This window comes from Gekko japonicus, unplaced genomic scaffold (genome assembly GCF_001447785.1).
Source record: "Gekko japonicus isolate JY-2015 unplaced genomic scaffold, Gekko_japonicus_V1.1 scaffold453, whole genome shotgun sequence".
Lineage (NCBI taxonomy): Eukaryota > Metazoa > Chordata > Lepidosauria > Squamata > Gekkonidae > Gekko > Gekko japonicus.
In genome coordinates this window covers 879,735-902,684 of record NW_015168663.1, presented here as the reverse complement: position 1 = coordinate 902,684, position 22,950 = coordinate 879,735, and the positions used below count along the sequence as shown (strand labels likewise).

At 43.0% G+C, this 22,950-nt stretch overlaps 1 protein-coding gene across 1 annotated transcript in view; it reads right to left on the bottom strand.

The window, feature by feature from the left end:
- NRCAM (neuronal cell adhesion molecule) overlaps positions 1 to 22,950 on the bottom strand; it is a 138,504-nt gene that overhangs the window by 13,171 nt on the left and 102,383 nt on the right. The window contains exons 28-29 of the mRNA XM_015415280.1: positions 13,016 to 13,147; positions 9,036 to 9,114 (exon numbers count right to left, since the gene is read on the bottom strand). Coding sequence (XP_015270766.1) covers positions 9,036 to 9,114; positions 13,016 to 13,147 — 211 coding nt within the window. The remainder of the gene's footprint in view (positions 1 to 9,035; positions 9,115 to 13,015; positions 13,148 to 22,950) is intronic.

The window sequence follows — 22,950 nt, the reverse complement described above, 5'->3', positions numbered from 1 at the left end:
TAATATGCAAATGAGTACCTGCTACAAAAAGAGCCCTCCCTAACGGTGACATCAGAACTAGACTTGGTGGCAGAAGTCCAGGGCACCCACATAGGATGCCTCAAAAGTAACAGAGAGTCCCCTTAAAAGCAGGTTGTAGCTTTACATTTAAAGCATCATCTAAAGGGGGAACCTGTATTAAGACCACTGAGGTAAAGTGCTTAGGCAAAGGACCTCAGATTGTAATCCTATACAAATGTAATTCAATGTCCCATTCACAAAAGACAGCAAGATTACTTGCTCCTAAATTCTCTTATTTATGGTATGTCTGTATTTTTATGTGTGTGTATGTGTGCCTGTGCCTGGAAGTCATGGCGACCCCTGGCAACTCCTACTGGGGCATGGAGGACATTCAGAGAAGTGGCTTGATAGCCTGCCTCCGGCCTCCCGGCCCTGGTATTCTCTGGAGGTCTCCCATCCAAATATTTGCCAGGGTCGGCCCTGCTTAGCTTCCAAGATCTGATGAGATTGGGCTTACCTGGGCTATCCAGGTCAGGGCACTAAGTTCCCTTTTTAAACAGTGCTTCCCTTGGGCACAAAAGAACATTGCATATCCTAAGATGTACGGTACATAGCTTTTTGAAATCCTAAATCTAATACACAAAAGAGAACTGGAAAAACTTTCACCATAATGCAAACAGAAAAAGGGAAACCACATAGTCATGCAAACATGACAAATCCATTTTGCTAACTGTGGCTAAGTAAAGCATGTCTACAAAATACTGTGATGAACAAGCGAGTAAATTCAGCAGTTCACAAGGACATGCAGTTTCCATTCAGGAAGGATTTAACACACTGACTTGGATACACAAAATTACATTCCACCATTCTTCTGGTTAGACGAACTATGAAAATTAGCCTATTCTCTTCCTCAAGATGGCAGATTCTGAAAATTGCTGAAATTTTAGAAGCTAAGTGACTCTAGATTTTTTTAAAATTTCACTGGAAGAAATGAAGTATGGGGACTATTGTGCTAATAATGAGATCTGCAAAACAAAGGCAGAACTCTCACTGAGAAATGAATAAATTCTTCACGTCACTAAAATAAATACTATAGAAGGCAAATCAACTGTCTCATGGGGAGCTTTAAAGTATACAAGAATTGTACACTCACGTCTCTAGAGTTTTAATAGTTTTATTGTAATAACATTGCATCTAGTTTACAGTGAATTCCTAAAGAGAGTTATACTCTTATAAGCCCATTGAAGTCAATGGGGTTAGAAGGGTGTGACTTGGTGTAGGATCACACTGTTAACAGAGGGCCATGAATGGTTGCTCTTTCTCCTCATGTATCTTAACAAACAATTCTGAAAATACAATTTTGTAAGTGACTAACGGATGCATACTTACATATTGGAAACTTTAAAAATTAATATCAGGATGGTGGCTGACAAATGTCCCTCAATACTGAAACAGAGCATTCTGAAATTTTTTCAAGCATATTACCTGTCTTCAACATTAAGACTGGAAAACTTCAAAGGGAACAATATATTTCAGAACAAATAATGCTATTGTAAGTTCAGGATATCACAACAGTGAGTTCAATCACGTCCTTGCTATTTGGAAGTACAAAACCAGTTTTATAATAAGCTAATAATTTTAGTGTTTAGATGAAAATATATTTCATCTAAGAAGTATCAGCTAAATAAACATTTAAAGCTAAATAATGGAGACTAGTTAAACATCCTTGCTAAATTAGGATTTCCCTCTTTTTTCTTATGAAGATGCATTTTAGTTACTTTTATGGGTTTTGTGAAACAAATAGCAAATTCAAAAGTGAGATGAAATACATGACAAAGGGATAAGGTATAAAGGGTATAAAATGAAGGGAAAGAATTTTTAGACAAAAAGAAGTAACGGTACAGTAAACTAAACAAATCAAAACATTTTCAAATGCGTAGTGAACTCCACCACACCTTTCCCATGACATTTTATTACCTGCTATTAATCTTTTGACTTCAGGGGCAGGCAGATGTAACAACCAGTCAAAATGTAGAAGAGGGTTTGAGGGTTTTTTTGGTGCCCGTTATGCAGTTCAGCAGCCAACACAACCCAATAAAATCTTCCACAGATAACATGCAAAATAACTTAAAATATGGTTAGCTACTCAATTGACAAAATGCATCCTTTTTTTCCTCATGAGGACCAGCAAGAATAAATTCATACAAATTGTAGTGGAATTCTAGGCTGATGGATCTGAAGGAACATATAAGGACTGCCTTTTCAAAAGCCCTAGTCTCTCACTCCATTGAGGTGTGCAAGGTTTTTTGTTTGTTTGTTCTTGTTTTTAATCTTTCATTTGGTTCTGCATCCCTATTTATGTTCTTTTCTATTTGGAATGATGACTTCTACTTTCCTCCTATCCACCTTTTCTGTGCTAGGTTATAATGTTTGCTCTGCCACTTCCAGTGGTGGCTGGTCAAGCAGATGGGATTTCTCTGTCTGCCTACCCCAGCACCATGCACACTTTCTGACACTTTTGAAGACATGGCCAGGAATATACAGGAGCCACTACTAATTTTGACTGAAAAGATCATGGAGGAATGCTTTTGTTGCCAACAAGAAGGGATGGCCTGGTCTCCCTGCTAAACATTCCAAATAGAGAGTCCTGAACACAGAACAGAAAAGCCTTGGAAAGATACAAAGAATGAGAGAATAAAATGGCTTCTAGTGGATTATAAACAGTCTAATCCATATTAATAGATATATATTGACTCCCACGAGTGAGAAGCTTTTGAGAATATCAACTATGTCCATCTAAGGACAGAAGTGAAAAAATAGTTCAAAAATGGAACATATTGGTTGGGGGCCAACAGATAATCATATGTATGAGAAACCTGTAGTCATTATTTTTTAAAGTTGCAAAGGGCAGCCATGTTGGTCTGTAGTAGAATAGTTAGATTCAGTTCCAGTAGCACCTTAGAGACCAACAAGATTTTTAGGGTATGAACTTTCGAGAGTCAAAGCTTCCTTCGTCAGAGTGGAGATCTGAATCTTTATATTCCAGTCAGAAGGTGGGAGGGATGTTGTAAAGCATGTTTGTAAAGGATGCAAAGGTACAATGCATATTGTAATCAGTTTAATTAAAGCGGGGGGGGGGGAAATTAGCACCTGTAGTGAGTTAGGAATTCTACATCCAGATTCAGCCCTGCCGAGGTGGGGGGCGGGTTCCATTTTTCTGGACTTGTGAATAAACTCAGGTTCAGCAATCTTGCACTGTAATTTCCCCTTGAGTTCCTTTGTTTGAGGACTGCCACATTCAGGTCAGCAATGGAATAACCTGGAAGATAAAAATGTTCTCCAACTGAGTTTTTAAATGTCGGATTTATGTCCACTTATTCTTTGACCTGTTTGTCTGTTGCAGAGAGTGGAAGATCATCGCAGACATTTGATGGCATATGTAAAATGGTGGAAGATAAATGAATTTGAGATGGCATGGCTGGCATTGTTAGTTCCAGTTATTGAGCTGTCAAAATGGATATGGGGACAGAGTTGGCATCTTGGTCTGTCCCAGAGTCCGTATCAATGTTAGGAAGTGAGAAGCTGTTTGAAGATAGGAGGCTGTCTGTGGGCAAGAAAAGGTTTTCCTCCCAATGCCTTTGAGAGGGGAGTATCATTGTCCAGCATAGGTTGTAGGTCATTAATGATGCGTTGACCCGGTTTGAGCTGAGAGCTGCAAATGTCTTGTAGTAGGTTATCCCTTGGTATCATTGTGACTTTGTTGATCTGTTTCCTTACTACATCAGGTGGGTACTGTAATTCCAAGAATGTCTCTTGTAGATTCTCCAGGTAAAAATCTGTGTCTGATGGATCAAAACAGGTATGACTGTAGCATAGAACCTGACTGTAGACAATGGATAGTTTGGTGTGTTTAGGATGGTGACTAGAGGCATGTGGATGTGTTTAGCGATCAGTAGGTTTAGGGTATAAGGTGTTTTTATGCTTCCATTATGTATTTGTACAGTGGTGTCTAGAAAATATATTTCTTGAGTGGACTGGTTCATAGTCAGGTTGATATTGTGGAGGAATTCATTGAAGGCATGGTGAGATTTGTCCAGTGTTTATTTCCCATGTGTCCAAATGATAAAAATGTCATCAAGAAATCTCAGATACAAGAAGGGTGTAAACAGATGGGAGTTGAGGAAACACTGCTCCAGGTTAGCCATGAAAACTTTGGCATATTGTGGTGCCATGTGTGTGCCCATGGCTGTGCCACTGATCTGAAGGAATAAATCTTCACCAGATCTGAAGTAGTTGTGGATTAAGACAAACTGGCAGAACTTAGTAGTGAGGTCAGCTGTGGTGTTGTCAGAAATCACGTTCCTAACAGCTTGTAGTCCATCACTGAGGGGGGTGGATAGTCCATCACTGAGGGGGAGAGACTCAACATCCATGATGGCCAAAATAGTGTTTCCTGGAAGACTGTTAACAAATTGTACTTTTCTCAAGAAGCCTGTGGTGTCTCATACATAACTGAGGGCTTTGATGGTGTAGGGTCTGAGCATAGCATCCATGTATTCACTCCAGCAATGACTGCTTATGCCTGAGACAATAGAAAATCCTGGATTACATGGCTTGTATATTTTGGGCAGAAAATATCCTCAGGAAACAGGAAACCTCCTCAGGAAACAATCTATATACAAAAGAACCTCCTCAGGAAAATTCCTCCATTAGCATGTTCATAGCCTGGGGAACTCCTACAAGATAAGGACTCAGCCCTACCCCACCTTCTGGAGTAGATATAAATTACCTGCCTACCATTTTTCTTCTCACCTTGACACAGAGAGTACTTCATCTTTCTGTGTTATACCTCTGAGGATGCCAGTCACAGCTACGTCAGATTCTACAATGCCAAGACCACGGCCACACAACCCAGAAAATCTACAGCAACGAATGAACTCCGGCCATTAAAGCCTTCGACAACATATATTGATGTACTTGATATTATCTGCTATGATGACTGAAACAAGTATGTGTGTATGTACACATGACAAACACATACCCCCACACATATTAATCCGATGCTTATTGTTATGGTGAAAAGATGCAACAAGGAAAGAGTAAATTCTGCAAAATCTATTACAGATTTAAAGTTCATCAGGGCAGACTAAAGTAATAAATGAACATGTTTCCTATATTGTTTACTGGGAAGCAGTTTTATGAAGTCAGGAGTCCTTTTTGGCACAATGGTGATTTCTTTGAACACCATGCCATCTGATATTGTTCACATGTAAGTACTGTAAAGCTCCTCTTTTTAACCTAATGGGTAACCAATAGGATGTACAACACCTATGAGGATAACAAAGAAAGCTTGAATAGTATTTTTGCCTTTTGAAATCATGGCACAATCTCTTCTTTTGGACGTAATCCTTGAAAACTTGCTCCAAGCAATCTCCAAATAAATTTCCCCCAGTATATGGTAATAATAACAGCTGAAGTTTCATACGTATGTCTAAGGACCAATTACGTAGCCAGATGGCCCTTCTGGCTTCTGTGAGGTATGCTATGTTTTTAACTGTGAGTCTAAGAGAATCCTCAGCTGCATCATGGATAAAATCTGCTGCAGTTCTAGATAGAATGTGTGTTCTCCACTTGCTTGAAGAAGCACTCAGTGTCTTTTCACCGCTCACTTGTTCTTTTTCAAGCTATGCTAATAAAGCTTTAGAAGCATATGCAGAATATAGGGAGATTCTAAGTTGTGCTGCAACTAAACTGAATGATCTCTTGATTGCAGCCTCAACCTTTCTATCAATTGAATCTTTAGGAACAGGGCCATGAACACAAGAGAGGCATGACTTGGCATTCCCACTGACCACTAAAGTATCTATCTTGGGTAAGATTCCCCATAAAGCAGCTTTGTCCACTGGAAGAGGATATAGTTTATGCAGTATTGCCGGAACTACATGTTTTATATTAGGGTTATTCCATATTCTATAGATTAGCTTTTGGATTGCTGAATGGACTGGAAGGGGTTTATCTGGCTTGTCTTCTTCTAAAGGCTGTTTAGATTTGTGGGACTTTAATCTCAGTTGCTTCTGAATATGCTTTAATAAGTAATTTTGGTTCCCCATTTTAAATGTACATATAGGCTCACTATCCTCTTCTATATCCAGTGAAGAAACATAGGATGTTTCATCATCATCTGGAGGTGACATATCTTCTATGGTCCAATGAAACTTAGGTTTCTTTTTTCTAGAAGCTGCAAGCTCTTTCAAAACATTCACAGCTTCAGATACTGATATCTGGGACTGATGACTAGTTACTTCAGGGATATCAGTAATTGTTCCACATGGTTCCTCAGAAACCACTGCCTGAAAAGGTCCAGCATGTTTGGGGGATAGGAGAGTAGTTTTGGTCACAGAGGCATCCTTCAAAATGGCAGTAATCTCAGGTACTACAACAGAACTCATTTGTGATTTTTTGTCAGAACTGGAGTAATGACTAGTAGTGGAAACAGAAGAAGGTCTTACCTTCTTCATATGGAATCTGTGGTTCTCTTCTGAAACTGAGCTGATGTCTACAGTGTTATTGAACGACTGCTATAGATAGCATGGTCCCTTGCTGAACCTTTTTTGAAATGGGGAGTGCTTTCCTACCTGAGAATCTGACCCTTCATCCAGTTCTGCTGTTCGCTGCTGTGAAGTGTAATATTTAGAATCACCTTCAGCTTGCCAGTCAGTTGATATCTTTTTCCTTTGACAGAGCGAAGGGGAGATGGAATTAACATTTGAGTGTCCTGAAGAGTGCCTGACTCTCCTAAGGGAGGTCTCTGATCTTGTGCTGAAGGATTGATCTCCTGACATTCTGGATAAGCAGGATCTGTCAGACCATACAGACACTGCTTTGGTAAAGGCAGGGTCTGATTCAGGAAATCTGGTGACTTCACTATGTTCTCTCTTTCTTCATTTGTCCATTTTCTTTATTGTCCACCGAGACATGGACCTGAAGTGATGGAAAAAAGTTCAAGATACTCGCATTCTTGAAGAAAACCAAAGTTCCCCTCAAAAATGCACCGCATTGTATCATAGGGCTGCTTGAGGCAGCATGAACTAATAAATTGATTTGACTGTAGCAGTGCTGAGCCACACAAAGGGTATGAACTCATCTTCCATGATTTGAGTATTTGTCCGCATCTGCCTGTCTCTAGAGAGAAAAGAGGCAAGTCCTATTATAGATGAACTGCAAGGTGCATATGTCTAAAAGGAGATTTTAGCTAAATGAATTAGATGAGAGACTAACATTACTTCCTCAGGCTACAGTTTTCAGGTTCATGCAATTATTTCCTTAAACACACAAACCAAATGAGAAACGGAAAATGGTTTTATGAATTAACATGCTAATCTTTTCAAAACATATGCTCAAATCCTGGCTTAGGATTAACATTAGTATACATGTGATCATCACATCTAGAACTAAATTGTCCAACTCACAAAACGTCCAGAACGTTGGCATAATTCTGCATGAAATCAAGTAGTCCACATATAGAAAGGCATCAGAGGTGTAAGTTATTATTTTAACAATCTCTATGTGAACCACTCTGCAGATTGCTGTAAAAACTGTTATGCAACCATAACTTTTATAATTATGTTTAATCACAAACATTGTAAAATAAAATAAAATCATCTTAAAATAATTTCTATTAAAATAACCACAGAAAAAACACAGAAGCTACTTTTTGGCATTCAGAATTATTAAACCGCAGCCAGATTAACACGACTGCAATATTCCATGGATAAAAAACAGATACAAAAATATACTGAATGCACTGTTTTTTAAAAAGGACATTCCACGCACTACAGTAATTTACAAACGAGAACTAAAATAAGTCTTAAAATGGTGCCACAACATATATTGACATATGATACAATATGAAATCAAAACATGAAGCCCGGATCTTCTAAGAAAATAATATTTTTCGTTTAAATCTGATAGATTGGATCAAAACAGTAAAGCCCTCTTGAAAAGATATTATCACTATTATAAATTAATTAGTCTGAAAGCAGGATTTTGTGATGCAAGGCAATTTCTTAATAATGATGAACCGACTTTGAAGACAGACAAGAACTGCAGCTACTGTGAGGCTTCCTTATGTTTTTCATCCTCTGAATTATGCTGAAGTGCTGTGTTCATCCTTCATATGCTGTTTAGTTTTTTTTAAAAAAAATTCTACTCACAAATGAATTCCCTATAAATTGTCAACAACTGATTATTGTACTGTCCAGAAAAAAGCAGGATCTGGGCACCACTGAAATAAATTACATTTTCACTATTAAGCCTGGATTTAAGTCAGTACATTTATATACCCTGCTTTATTCCTGCCTTTAAAGGAATAAGGCAGAAAGAGTAAATTATAAGGGGGGACAAATCACACATGCACACAAAAAATCAAAAAACAAATCACAGTGGATACCTGAGGCCAATATACCAAAATCATGAATGAGGTAAAACCCTAGATCCAAATTCTTTTAAGTATCAAGATGTCAATACTGTAATTTGGATCTGCATTTTACATTTCTGATTTATCATAATGAATGTTTCTTGACTTTGAAAATGACCCACAGAGCCTTCATTGGAACAGGTCTACCAACAAAGACAGGAGGCAAGGTTGTACAACTTCTTATGATTATTTCTCGGCAATGAAGATGCAGCAATGGCTTCCTTTGCTTATTGATGCACTATGATTTGCCTGCACCCATGGCATGTTCAAATTATTCTTAGAGTCAATGAATTACTAGATAAATAGACATGTTGAAATCTATGCCTGTGAACTGAATTACAATGGTAAATGAAACCATACACCAGCATATCTGCCTCTGATGCCAGCATTCCTTACAATATTGGCTGGACATCATGTTTAAAAATGCTGGTTGGCAAAGTTATCTATTTACCCAGCATTAAATGTTTCTGAGTTTTGTACAGCAGCTGTACAATGGACCCATTGTTACCCATTGTAATGTCAAATCCAAGTTGACATGGCTAGTAACAAACTTGCTTACCTGTATTCCCCAAGAGTTCCATCATCTTCTTTCATAGGCTGAATTTCTGGATCACCATGAGCATCTTCCTTTTCTTTCACTTGAAAAACCAAAATTAGTGTTTTATAAAAATACAACTGGGATGAATAATTATTACACACAATTGTGTAATGGTAGATTCTGATGGGATATTATGTTGTACCAATGCAATTCTTTGCCTTGCTGCCAGTACCAACTAGGGACAGCTGAACATCCACTTGTTCAGCTCATGTACTATTTGCCAGTCTGGAACAAGAAACATTTTTTATAGAACTGCTTGTGGCTGTTTGGCATATAGTTTCAACTATTCCTTCCTAAGTATACAGTACAGATCAATTAGCTTTCAGAGCACAGAAGTTCTCAAACAGCATGATAGAGTTCTACTACCCTGCCCCTCCCACCCTGTCCTTCCTGCACTGACGGTCTGTTCTGCAGGCAATTATTTAAACAGCCTGTTAATTCCATCACAATTTGCATAAACCAGCCATTTAAAAAAAATCCTAAAATTTAGTGTATTCAGTGTTTAAGTAGGCCTTAGTATGTTAGTAGATCGGCTTTTGTGCATGTTCAGTTTTGAAAAACCCTGTCACAAACCCATTTAGCAGGTGTTTGATTCATTTACTGATGAACTGAAAAGACCCGGTAATTGGCTCGTGTCTGGTTACCACAATGAAACATATATGTTCAACTACTGAACCTATTCACTGCAAAATGTTGTTCAAACCATCTCCCTGGTACACATTAGAGCTGCGGAGGATGAAGCAAGAGCTGAGACGGTTAGAGCAAGGGTGGTGGCGTACTTGTGATGAAATGGCAAGAACATCTTATAGGACACTTATGAAAGCCTATGAGATGGCAATGAAGGCCACAAAGAAGAAATTCCACATGACTTCCATTGATTCTGCTAGTTCTTGCCCAGCCCAATTATTTAGAACAATTAGATCATTAATCTCCCTACCATAAGGGAAACAAATTGATAAGGAATTGGCTATTGGCTGTGAAGCATTTGCAAGCCAGTATGCGGAGAAAGTCTTGTCGTTCTGCTGTGACCTGTCGGCCACAGTTGAAACAGTAAGTGAACGGTGAAGCCCTTTGGCCATCTTCTGGGCCAGTGTTGGACCGATTCAGCCAACTCTCCCAGGAGAAGGTCAACAGGACCTTGGCAGCTGTGAAGCCCACCACTTGCCTCCTGGATCCATGTCTGTCCTGGCTTGTTAAAGCCTGTGGAGATGAAATCCAGACCCCCATGGGCAAAATCACCAACCTGTCCCTAGCATCATGGACATTCCCAGGGTGTCTGAGAGAGGCAGTTATGAGACTGCTTTTGAAAAAGCCATCTTTGGACTCCACGGTTCTAGCCAACTCCCACCCGGTATCAAACCTTCCATTCCTGGGTAAGGTGGTTAAGAGGGTGGTGGCTGAACAGCTCCAGGGATTCCTGAGTGTCTCCTCCATCCTGGATCCATTCCAGTCTGGCTTTCGCCCTGGCCATGGGACAGAGACAGTGCTGGTTGCCCTCACAGATGACCTCCAGAGGCATTTGGATCAAGGCACTGCTGTTGCTACTTGATCTTATGGCAGCATTTGACATGGTCAATTATGATCTCTTGATCCACTGCCTTGCTGATGCAGGAATATGGGGGACTGCTTTGCAGTGGCTGTCCTCCTTCACCATGGTCAGGGACAGAGAATGGCACTGGGGAAGAGGGTATCTCTGTGTTACCCCTAGGTATGCGGCATCCTGCAAGAGGCAATCCTTTCCCCAATGTTATTCAACATCTAAATACACCCCCTCATCCAGTTAAACCGGGGCTTTGGGCTGGGCTGTCATCAGTATGCTGATGACACCCAGCTATATCTGCTGATGGATGGCCAGCCAGGCTCCACTGCAGAAAATTTGGCCAGCACATTGGAGGCCATGGCTGGCTGGTTGCAACAGAGTCAGCTGAAACTGAATCCAGCAACGATGGAGGTTCTGTACCTGAGTTGTGGGGGGATAAGACTGGGAATCCAACTTCCAGCCCACCCATAGATGCTGACCCCAATGGTGAGGAGTTTAGCAGTGATTCTGGATGCCTCCCTTTCTGTGGAGGCCCAGGTCACCACAGTTGCCAGATCAGCCCTCTACCATCTTCAGCTGGTCTACTATCTTAGCTTTTTCCCCAGGACCTTGCGACAGTGATCCATGCAATGGTCACTTCCAGGTTAGATTACTGCAACTTGCTGTATGTGGGCCTACCCTTGAGTCTGACCCAGAAGCTTCAGCTTGTGCAAAATGCAGCGGTATACCTGCTGATTGGGATGTCTATGTGGACACACATTCAGGCAGCGCTGCACTAATTGCACTGGTTACCAGTTGAGTACTGGATCAGATTCAATGTTATGGTAGTAACCTCAAGGCCCTATGCAGTCAGTCAACATACCTACAGGACCATCTCTCCCCGTATGTGCCTTGAAGAGCATTGTGCTCTTCTAAGCAGCAGCACCTGGTAGTCCCCAGCCCAAAAGACATCTGCCTTGCCTCAACCAAAGCCTTTTCAGCCATGGCTCCTGCCTGTTACAGTTCTGCAGGGCCTGCAAAATGGAACTGTTCCACCAGGCCTTTGGCTGAGGTGGCAGATATCCAAATGCCACTGGCCTTGCCTGCTTAATTTGATCAATCTGCCTCATTGCTTAGTACAATACCTATACCAACTTGATGTTAGTGCCAGCTGAACCTGGTTACTTGAGAGAAATGTGGCCTCCCTGACATTGTTGCAGCATGCACTGTATGCAGGAATTGTTGAGCTGGCATCATGCATTATTTAAGTAAAATATTTAGATGACATGATTGCAGTTACACATCATATTGGGACATGGATCCCAGTACAAAGGTTTTGCAGAAATTTGTGCTGAAAGAATAGAAATTGCACATTTTTAGTGAAAGGACCAGTGATCTTTATGCATTTGTGGGATTGTTGTTTTCTTCTTTAGTCAACTTAATCTGATTTTAAATATTCTTTTTTAAATCCAGAAAATTTGTCACAGCACAAAATAAATTAAATTATTGTGCCAAGCTCCAAAGAACAACAACAAAAATTCATTGCCAGTATTTGGCTCTCATATCACATTGAAAGCTGTAGAAAAAAACTAGAAGCTTCCAAAAACAATTTGACTGTCATATGGCAGAGATGTTTGCTGTTAAATAAACACAGTCAACAGTTCTAATTTTAGTGTTAGTTTCACAGCCAAAGTAGCACCAGGATCTGTATCAGCAAGCAGGAAAGTCATATGAACAAGGGAAACATTGGAGACTATTACCAGCTGTATCCACAAATCTCTCAAAGGGGCAATCAACACACAATTAAATAAAATATGGGATAACGTTTCAGTTGCCCCAGACCCACATTCACATAACCTATTGGGGCAGGGAGCACAATAAAACTAACATTACAATCACTAGTACAAGAAAAATAAGCCCCAAAAGCTATACAACAACTAACAAATAATTAAAGCAATATTGGTCAACAAAAACTGAACCAAAAGTAAATGGAAAAAAACGTTTTTGCCAATGCAATCCTATGCAGGGTTATTCAACTCTGAACCATTTGAAATTAATGGCTTTAGACTCTCTGGATTCCACTGGGAATGTAAAGTAAAGCTGTCAAAGTTTCTGAGAGAAAAAACTCCCATGGTTCTGTTTCCCAACAAGAGAAAACTTCTCTGATCATAACCCATTTTACCTAAGGCATGGTACAATTAGAATTGCACAAACTGGGAGTCTGTAAACATATTTCAAAATAGTTTGTGACAGTCTTGCTATAGCATCTTAAACTAAACTGGTCTTCAAAGGACAAATTACAGCACTTGAACTTTGATGTGACTTGAGCATGGATCACAGAGCACTTGGGATGTCATCCATTACAAATAAAGACTCTATTAGCTTTAATGTATATCTTAACTTTTAATGAAAAATATAGTACCTGGATATTTTCCACCTTTATTTCTTCTTATGAAACAAACAATCAGCAAAATCAAGATGAGAAGGGCAACTGCACACATAAGACCAATGAACCATCCTTGAGTTGCAATGTCAACCTGTCGACTTGCCTTTGCTAGGAAGTGGAAAAAAATGAAGCATTATGCTCAAAGATCTATTATGTTAGGCACCTATTTTTCACAGCAGCACTGTAAGATATTTATTAATTTTCACTTTAACTACAAATATAGATTTATAAATAATGTGGAGCATAACCATGGCCATCCAAGGACATTTATTGCTTTTGGACCAAAGTTCTTAGTGACATTAAAGCTCTTTCATACCTTTTTTGCCAAATTCAAAATGTGAAGATTTGCAGGTATACATTCTCCAATAGTATATTTGACCTGTTTTGCTAACGGATAACTATATTTGAAGGTGGCAATGGTAACATTTTTGTGATGGGTGCGAAGGGTGTTTGGATCCATAGTATGTGTAGAAAAGATGCATAGCTAATGTATAGTGACATTGTGTGCTGTACATTAAGAAGATCAGCAAGGAAGAGAGAATCATGGTTATAAACACAAGACGAGAAATAGAATCAAATCATAAAAAGAACTACTCATGAACAATGTATACTAAATCAAAATCAATTCAAAAAATCATGAAACCCTACTCTTGTGAATAATCTATAAATTAGAAAAGATTCCACACAAATAAATACTTGCAATGATATGCGACAATATATACAATTAGTATGGATTTTTCTTTTCGGTATTTTTTTGTATTTTTTAATATGTACAAGTGTGTGTGTGCACGCACGCGCACCTGGAAGTCATGGAGACCTCTGGTGACTGACCCCTACTGGGGGCTTGGAGAATATTCAGAGAGGTGGATGAATAAAGCTTGCCCCCGCCTGCCACCTCTGGTATTTCAAGGAGGTCTCCCATCTAAGTACTTTGCAGAGTCATCCCTGCTTAGCTTCTGAGATCTGACAAGACTGAGCTTGCTTGGGCTATCCAGGTCAGGGGTAGTCTGGACTTTCTGACACACTTCTTGGTCAATCACCTGAGGTTGTGTCTATGATTACATCATCAGAGTCTGAGTATGTCATATATGCTACTACACCTGTATAACTACAAATATTAAAGTCTATAAAATTTAATGTTGTCAGTAGCCTTACTTTGGCTGTGGTCACACGGCCAGGAAAATGCGGGGGGGAAGCGTGGCTGTTTCCCCCGGGGAAAATCAAAGCGCGGTTGCACGATCAGACCTCCCATGGAGGTCCCCTGGAGGTTCCGTGGATCACACGGCAAAGAAGCAGGGCCTCGGGGCAAAGAAGCGGGGGCCGCGCGCCGAGGGAAGGCGAGGAGGGGGCTGCCAGAGACAGCCGGCCAAGCGGCGCTGGGGAGAAGAGGGGCCAGCTGCCGACTGGGTGGTGTGGCATCGTGTCGGGCACGGCGTTTTCCCCACCAGTGAGGCAGGCAGGGGGTGGGCAGTGGGTCTGGAAGGGCACCGGTCCGGGGAGCTGGCTGGTGGGGTGTGCGAAGAGGGCACAGCAGCATGGCCCAGCCCCCTCCGCCCTGACCGCCCCTCCGCCCAAGCAGACGTCCTACTCTGCCGCCGCCCCCCCTCCTGGGCTTCATCGTCTGCCTTGCCCCCTTTCCCCCATCTGTCGCTCCCCGCCTCAAGCCATGCACTCAGTGCTGTCTTCTGGCTGCTCTCCTCTTCTCTGCAGGACGTATGTTGTGTTTTTTTAATTAAACATCCGTTTGCGCATGCTCCGTTCGGCGCTTGTGCGCAATCGTGGAGACTGAAAAAAAAAAACCTTTTAGCTAGGGGACATGGGCGGGCGCTGGAACTTCCTCCGGAAACACGGTCATACGCCCGCCCTTGCCCCGCGGTTTCTGGAAACTAGTACCTCCACGGTACTAGTTTTTTACAGCGCTGCTTTGGCGTTTAGCCACGGGTTACCGACGGGAGCTCTACACTTGCCAGATGTTGCCCTGTGATCGCGCCAGGAAACTCCGCCTCTCTTCCGTCTCTGAAGCGTGGCTTCTGCTCCGTGTGACCGCAGCCCTAGTATACTTTAAAGTGTTGTATACATATAGTTGCATATCATTGCAAGTATTTATGTGTGTGAAATGTTTTCTAATTTATAGATTATTCACAAAAATACAATTTCACCAATTTTTGAATTGATTTAGCTGATTTAGTATGCATTGTTCATGAGTTCTTTTTCACAGTTTGATGCTATTTCTCATCTTGTACATTAAGAAGATAGCAGCTGATGTTTAAATCAGGTTCCCATCAATAAATGTGTAAGATTAAATTACCCAAAATTCTGCATTAGCTCATCAGCATATCAAATAATCCAAACTGTGGATGTAGGCATCACTTATATCCCTTAGACATCAATTTACATAAAGGAAAATGCAATCAGATTCATAAAGATGCAACATTTGCATTTTTCTTTGACTTCACTAGGTTATTGTATTGTCCTTTTGAAAGTGTATTCTTTCTAAAGATTACAAATACTTGGACATAATAAAAATGTATATATAAAGAGTTCTGAAGGGCTTTTTACAAAACAAAATTCAGCAACGGGTTTAAAGAACAGTGTATCTAGTTTTAAAAAGTCAAATATGTCATCTCTGGATTTTCAATTAATTATTTTTATTTTCCCAATATAGTTAGACAGATTTAGTTTTCCAAACATGCAGTTATGAGGAATTAAAAGATTAGTGTCAAACAGCAGAGAAAGACACACACATTTGACATTAAATGTAGAATGAAGTTTTGTGCCAATTAAATGAAACAATCCATGCATGACACATGCCAAAAATGTGATAAATTACTTACGCAGCTTCAGGTATTCTTTATATTACAATATATCCTCATTATAGGTTTTTAAAGCCTACAATACTGTTTTTAAATAAAATAAAATGTTGTAATTGCGCTACAAAAATTTGCTTCAAGTATATTGCTTAGTTTCTTTGGTGAATGTAGAAGTTGTTACTGCATGTGAAATCTGCCCCTACTGCCCTTATTTTACACAAAATAATGTCATATGAAGATGGTATACACAAATCCTTTTAAAGCCTATGACATACTGTGTTTCCAAGAATGTGCCTGGACTATCTATTTTTCCATTTACTTCATTTTATTTCCCCTTATTCCTTGCCACTAAACTTGCCACTTATTTGGATGTTGAATTATTCCATATATTTTAGCTAGAATCAAGTCCTGTAGCACCTTAGAAACCAACAAGATTTTAAGTGAATGAGCTTTTGGTAGTCAAAGCTCCCTCCATCAGAGGTCTTAACTGGACTTCAGTCTAGCTGTTCTACTGCAGACCAACACAGCTTCCTTATGGTACTATGTTAACACTTTGTGATAAGCAGGAATGTTCTTAACAAAGCTTTACCTCCATTGAGAAGGATCAGAAACAATGCAAAACCTCTCTTTGTATATTGTGCCATGGTGACTACAGGAAGTCTCCTGTATGTATCATATCTGAAGACAGTTCACCTATCAGAGATCCTGTTCCTCAATTCCTTATAAATATTAACATTGGTGAAAAACTGTGTCAGACTCTCTTGGATAGAAACTTGCTGAAATCCATGACAGGTTAAGTTCTAGAAGGTCTTTGAGTATCTGGCTATGCCAGCCATACTGGACAAAGATTCTAGGCACTGGCAAGTACCAGTGAGTAGACTACCATTATGCCAGGACATAGTTCATGTTCAGTAGCATTCAGGTCTCTTTACAAGCTGGGTGGTGGTAGGCTAACTAAACTGTATCAGCTACAGTTTAAATTTCTCTGCAGGAAGTATCTGATCTTCAGAACACAATTCAGGTAAGCCACCTGGTTTTTAATTTTGAGAAATCCACAGGAGAAATGAGACAATTTGTTCAAATCTGTCAGCAACAGTACCCCTGAAATTCATGAAATTATTTTAAAACAGATATGAGAAACTGTAGCAGAATGGAATAGTTCAGGAGGGCACCTCTATAATGGAACAGGATTGCAGTCCACTGCAATGTTTATGGTAGGTATAATTTGCTTTTACTACATTGTCTTTACCTTGTAATCCACTTTTTATTGTTTACTGTATACCTTGCCTTAGATACTCTGTTGTTAGCATTCTTTATGTAGGGTTCAGGGGCCTCCATGTCTCTACCCTCAGCAGCTCTCCTATCCATCACACCTCTTCTGTTCTTCTTGGTCTTGCCAAGCCACAGAATTGAAGAGGGTTTGCAGCACTAGGTTCTTCCAGTGGATCTATTTTGCACAACCTGGAGAAAGATCCCAACCACCTCCTCACTGGCCTGCTTCTAAGCCCCTTATGAAGCTAGTGCTACATATGCTCAGTCAATTCCCCTAAAGTCTCACTACAACTAGCAGTCTTGTGAGACCTCAGAGGAATTTTGGCCTGCACCTGCAGCAGCTTTCCCTTTCCCACTGACCTGGCCAAGCTCAACGGCCAGCAGGTACTGGCAGTGACGGAAGAAGGCCCATACTGTATTACTACTGTTGCAGCATTCCTTTCTGCTGTAGTCCTGGCTGGCTTGGCAGTTGGTGGGTGTGACTGAAGTGGGACCTCAAAGGGCCCATACGACATTGCTACTGTTGCAGCAGTCTTGCCGTGCTCCACTGAACATCAACTGGTTATCCCTGGCCCAAACGAGCATCCTGTGACTCCTGGTTAAGTCTGAGGGCAGCTCAGGTAATGGGTGTGGGCCTGCTCCTGGACACTCTAATTCTGTAATCCAATGCAGTAGCACTGTTCATTAGATGTCTTATGCCTAAAATATGACATTGTTTTCAGTCATACTAATTCAGTCATACTAGCCCTACTGCATAGTTCTTGAGGAGGTCTTAGTGATTCTAGTGACCTGGATGAAAGTCCAGGATGGAGCCCAAGAAACATGGCTGCCACTCTCCCAGGGGTCCACTCCTACAAATCAGGCTCCTAGGCTCAAAGCGGTGGCTTGCACACCATGCAAGATATGTGGGTGTGCCTGGCAGCACTAGGTGCTAGGTGTGCCTACTTGTGCCCAAGCCCAAGAGAAAGCAGAGGTGCGTGTGTCTGATAGCCACCAAGCCAGCTGCTGTCACCTGCCTGTCCAAGCCCCAGAGGGAGCATGGTGCACATGAGCATAACTTCTGAGCCATTCAGCTGCTCTCCATCTGCCTTAGCCCCTGTGTAGAGAGACAAGTGGGGGGCATGCATGTCACAGCTGAGCCACCCTGCTGCTACCTGAGTGAGAACCCCCAGAGGAGGAGGGGGCAGCAACGACCAGTGGCTCTTTTTCTTCTTTCCTCTTCCATTGGGATAATTACTTCAGATAGTAAAATCAATCATCTAACATTGTGCTTTCTTAAAATTAGGGATAATTGCAAAATCCTACTATGGCACATTCTGCGAGTGAATCTTGGTGCTCCTCTGTAGCACTTCCACCTCCAGCATCTGTGAGTCCCACCTAATTCTAGGCTTAAACAATCAGCCCTCAAGCGAGAAAGACCTATACCAGTTAAGAAACAATAGGAAGTCATTTTGGATGAGGGAAACCCACTCTTCCCAGTAGGGATCATTCGCTGCTCCCCAACTGTCTCCCTCAAGAGCTTTGGGGACTTGTCCTCAGGTAGCCTCCACCACTTCCTGATCTTTACACCTTCAGCAGTTTGGTACTAGGAGTAGCATCAACTGGGGCTGTTTCGGTAATACTGGCCATAGTAAGACCCGCAAGTAGTTCCAGTAGTTTGGTACTAGGAGTAGCATCAACTGGGGCTGTTTTGGTCATAGTAAGACCCGCAAGAAGGAATCAAGGCAATCTCTTAAATAATACAAGTTTTAGTTTACAGGAATAAATGGTATACATACTAACATAAATGGTATATATACTAACAAAGGAAATGATACGTGGAAAGGCTTCTAACCTAACATGGAAAAGCAGGAAAGGCCCGGGTACTCGACGCCCGCCATTTGTGGGGCCGGGCGGGGGAGGAAGAAGTTAGCAAGATGCTGGGTTGGGGGCCATGCAGCGGGGTGGTCAGGGAGGGGAGGCCTTGAAAAGTAGGGCAGGCCACTCGCCGCCCCCACCCGACCTACGGAGAACTTTCTAATGCCCACACCGTGCTACCCAGGCCTCGGATGGCATGCAGCGGCCTGGAATGACCTCCGCCGCCACCCCTGCCGCACCCCCTCCCTTGACCTGCGGCGGTGGGGCCCGACATTTCGCTTCCGTTCTTGGGGCCACGCTGGGCTGGGGGAGGAGAAGTGGTTGGGTGGGAGTGCCTGGGGTGGCTGCATGAGTGGTGGCATGTGGCCCGCGGGAGGCCTCCTGCCTTCAGCCATCTGGCCAACTGGTGTCAGAGGGCAGGGCCATTTAAATCAAGCCGCCTTTACTCTCATAGGAATACAGATGCATAAGTCTGTGTATTTAATCAGTTGCTTATAATAATAATAATAATTATTATTTTATTTATATTTATACCCCGTCCATCCTGAGAACAGGCTCAGGGCGGCTAAAAAAGTGGTACAATGTACCTATTTGGCATAACCATAAAAATTTTAAAACTAGATAAAACACATACTCATTCATGACATAAATTAACAGTTAGCAATAAAGTGCTTGCGGGAGCAATAAAACCGTTTCCTGACATGGAGCAGGAAAGAATACATTTAAGAACTGAACGACTTCCAGCTGCTATTTTATTCTGTTTTAGGTTTTTGACATAGTCTTTTGTGTGCTAAGGAAAATTAATAAATAAACATACATAAACTACTACATAAGTTACACAGGACAATAGTGATAGCCATTAAAATTCATAGGTAGTTAGACAGTTAAGACATGTGGTTCTCAGTTAGGTAGTCAGGCAGCCGGTAGTTAGGTAAATCGATGCAGGGGAGCCTGCTTTCGTCAGATCTCAGAAGCTAAGTGGATGAGAGAGGTGAGTAGCAGTGGTGACGCCAGCGGAAGGAGCGTCTGTTCCCTCAGGAAGGGGGTCTACCTGCTTGGCTAAGCGGAAGGAGGTACTGCACGGCACGGGAGAAGCAGATGGCGTAACAGAACTCATCAGCACTGTGCGTGGCTTTAAGCAGGCCTTCGATCAACTTTCAGAGAAAGTGGACACGATGAGCAGGGACAAGCTGGCCAAGCGGGCCTGGATGACAGAAACGTCTTGGTCCTGTCCCGCCAGGGATGGTGTGTCCGGAGGCCACCAGATGAGGCTGGGGATCGCTGCCATGGGGGGTCCTCCACTAGCTCAGCTACTCTCTGGTCTTCCCATCAAAGTACACGCCCTAAGGCCAGGGGACAGGAGCGCGGTGGCTTGGGATCCTCATCACGCCCCTGGGATGAGACAGAGGGCAAGGACTCAGCAGGTGAGGCCTCACCTGAAGGGGACAGCAGGCTGCCCCTGAGAGATTATTGGGCAACAGTGGCTCATGAACTGGGGTTGCCGGCTTGGGCAATACACTGTAGGGCATTGACCGCTCAGGCTGCAGGGGATCCCAGGGCAGTCTGGGATGATGTGGATGTGTCTGATCCGTCATCCATATTGTCCACATACTGTAATGGGGAGGATCCTCCGGAGCGTCACTTGTCAGAGGAAGTTCGAGATAACATTCTGGATGGGTATTACGTTGATGTTTTTACCTTACAAAAGAAATGGGGGGATGAGGGTCACACTCCAAAATTGGGCAAGAAAGAGAGGAAGGAGAAGATCGAGGAAGTGGCGCGAACCTTCCTCAACTGGGTTTCTGGTTACTTGGTATACGCGGGACTGGTGGTGATGGCATACCCGGAAAGGGGTTGGCATCTGCTTAACCACATTAGCAACGTGGTCAAAGCCAGGGTTTTGGCCGGCGAGGGTCCAGTGATAGACTATGATGAGACCTGCCGCAAACTGGCCTCACGTGATGACAGGGCCCAGTGGGATTTGCTTCAGGACAAAGTCTGGCTCCTGGAGGTCGGCCCATGCATTAGAGGAAAAGGAGAGGTCAAAACTGATCGGTGGTCGGCACAGAGGGATCGTTCGCACGGGGTTTGCTGGGAATACAACCAGGGGCACTGCCGAAGGGCACGGTGTAAATTCAGCCACAGTTGCAAACTGTGCGGTGGGGGGCATGGAAGGGTTTACTGCACGCGGTCACCGGGTGGCCACCAGCCCTTTCGGCGCAGCAAGTCCTCCTCCAACAGTGCCACCAACAAAGGGGGAGGAGGGTCTTCTGGCACCTCAGCTGCTTCCTCTTCAAGACGCTAATGCCCCACGGGGTTTATGGTCCTTGGCGGTCACCCCGGTGCAGGTGTCTGCCCTAAGACCGCTCCTGGCGGCATACCCCTCCAGGGAGGCTGCCCAGTATATTTTTGAAGGGTTCACAAAAGGCATATCCATCCCTTTCGATGGCCCAAGCATCGCGACTGATTCAGACAACCTGAAGTCTGCTAGGGAGATGCCTGACGTGGTTGACGCTCTTTGGTGAATGACATGATCCCGCCTGAGCTTTGCTCGGTCCGGTATGCCTCTTTTGACCACGTGGTCAGGCTGGTCAGAGCTTGCGGCTGGGGGGCACTAATGGCCAAGTGTGATATTCAGTCGGCCTTCCAGTTGCTTCCGGTTCACCCGGATGGTTTTTGTTTGCTGGCTTTCACATTTTAAGGGGCTTGGTCCTTTGACAAGACCATGCCTATGGGCCGCGCAGTGGCCTTGCACAGCCTTTGAGACTTTTAGAACCTTTCTCGAGTGGGCAGCAAAGTCGCAGATTGGCATTTCGGGGATTACTCATTATTTAGATGATTCCGTCAGTCCCGGGGACAACGATGCCTGTGCAGAATCTCTACAGGTGTTTCAAGGTCTTACTGAGGAGCTTGGGGTCCCATTGGCTGCGGACAAGACCGAGGGGCCAACGACGAGGTTGACTTATCTGGGTATTCAGTTGGACTCGGTGATGGGGGCGTCTAGATTGCCGGGGGATAAGCTCTTGGCTCTTCAGGCACTCATCATGTTGGTGTGGGTGATGTCCAAGTACACCTTGAGGGAAATACAGTCCTTGGTGGGATATATGAACTTTGCTTGCCGGGTGGTGTCACTGGGCAGGGCCTTTTGCTCATGGCTGATCAGGGCGACTGCTGGGGTCAGGGCACCTCATCACCGTGTAAGGGCAACCAACGGCATGAAGGAAGATTTAGACATCTGGCTTCAGTTTCTGGCAGGGTACAATGGGGGTCACCATTTGGCAGCGGCCTCTGGACTTGCAGAATGCCAATCAGATACATTCTGATGCAGCAGGAGGTGCTGGGCGGCCATTGAGGATATCTCTGACTCCTCAGTTCCAGGGCGCACACACTGGATAGTCTGGATTTTTGGGCACAGCATCGTTAATTGGGCAGGTTTGTTTGAGAGACTTCCGGTTTGTGGCACTGCGATACGGTCGGGTTTCGGACGAGCTCCGAGCCGACCGCCTCCCCACCTCCTTTTGGGGCTCTTTCGCCATGGCGGCTGAGTCCTGCTTCCACTCCTGGAGGGGGAGGAAGTTGTAGGGGGCTTGCTGGCCCCCTCCGCCGACGGCGAATCACGGGGGGTGTTGCCGGTTGCCTCGAAGCAGAAGGCGAGGTTGGAGGAACATGGCAACATGTTCATAGCAGCAACCAACCATTTTTAAAACCTTTTTTTCCTTATTTTTTTCCTTTGTGATGCCTTAACACGAAGAAATTTTGTCTGTTTGTCTGTATGGGTGCACTCCTCGATGAGAAACTGAAAGCGTGTGGGATATACCCCCCCATTGGATCTAACCTCAACCATTACTGAAGCGGCGGCGGAAAGTGAGAGGAAAGTGGAATTTGAAGAAAAGGTACGGGGCAAAAATAGTTCGGCTGGATGTATTGTTAACAGCTTCGTTAAGGACTATAAGATTATTAGAAGGATTTGGG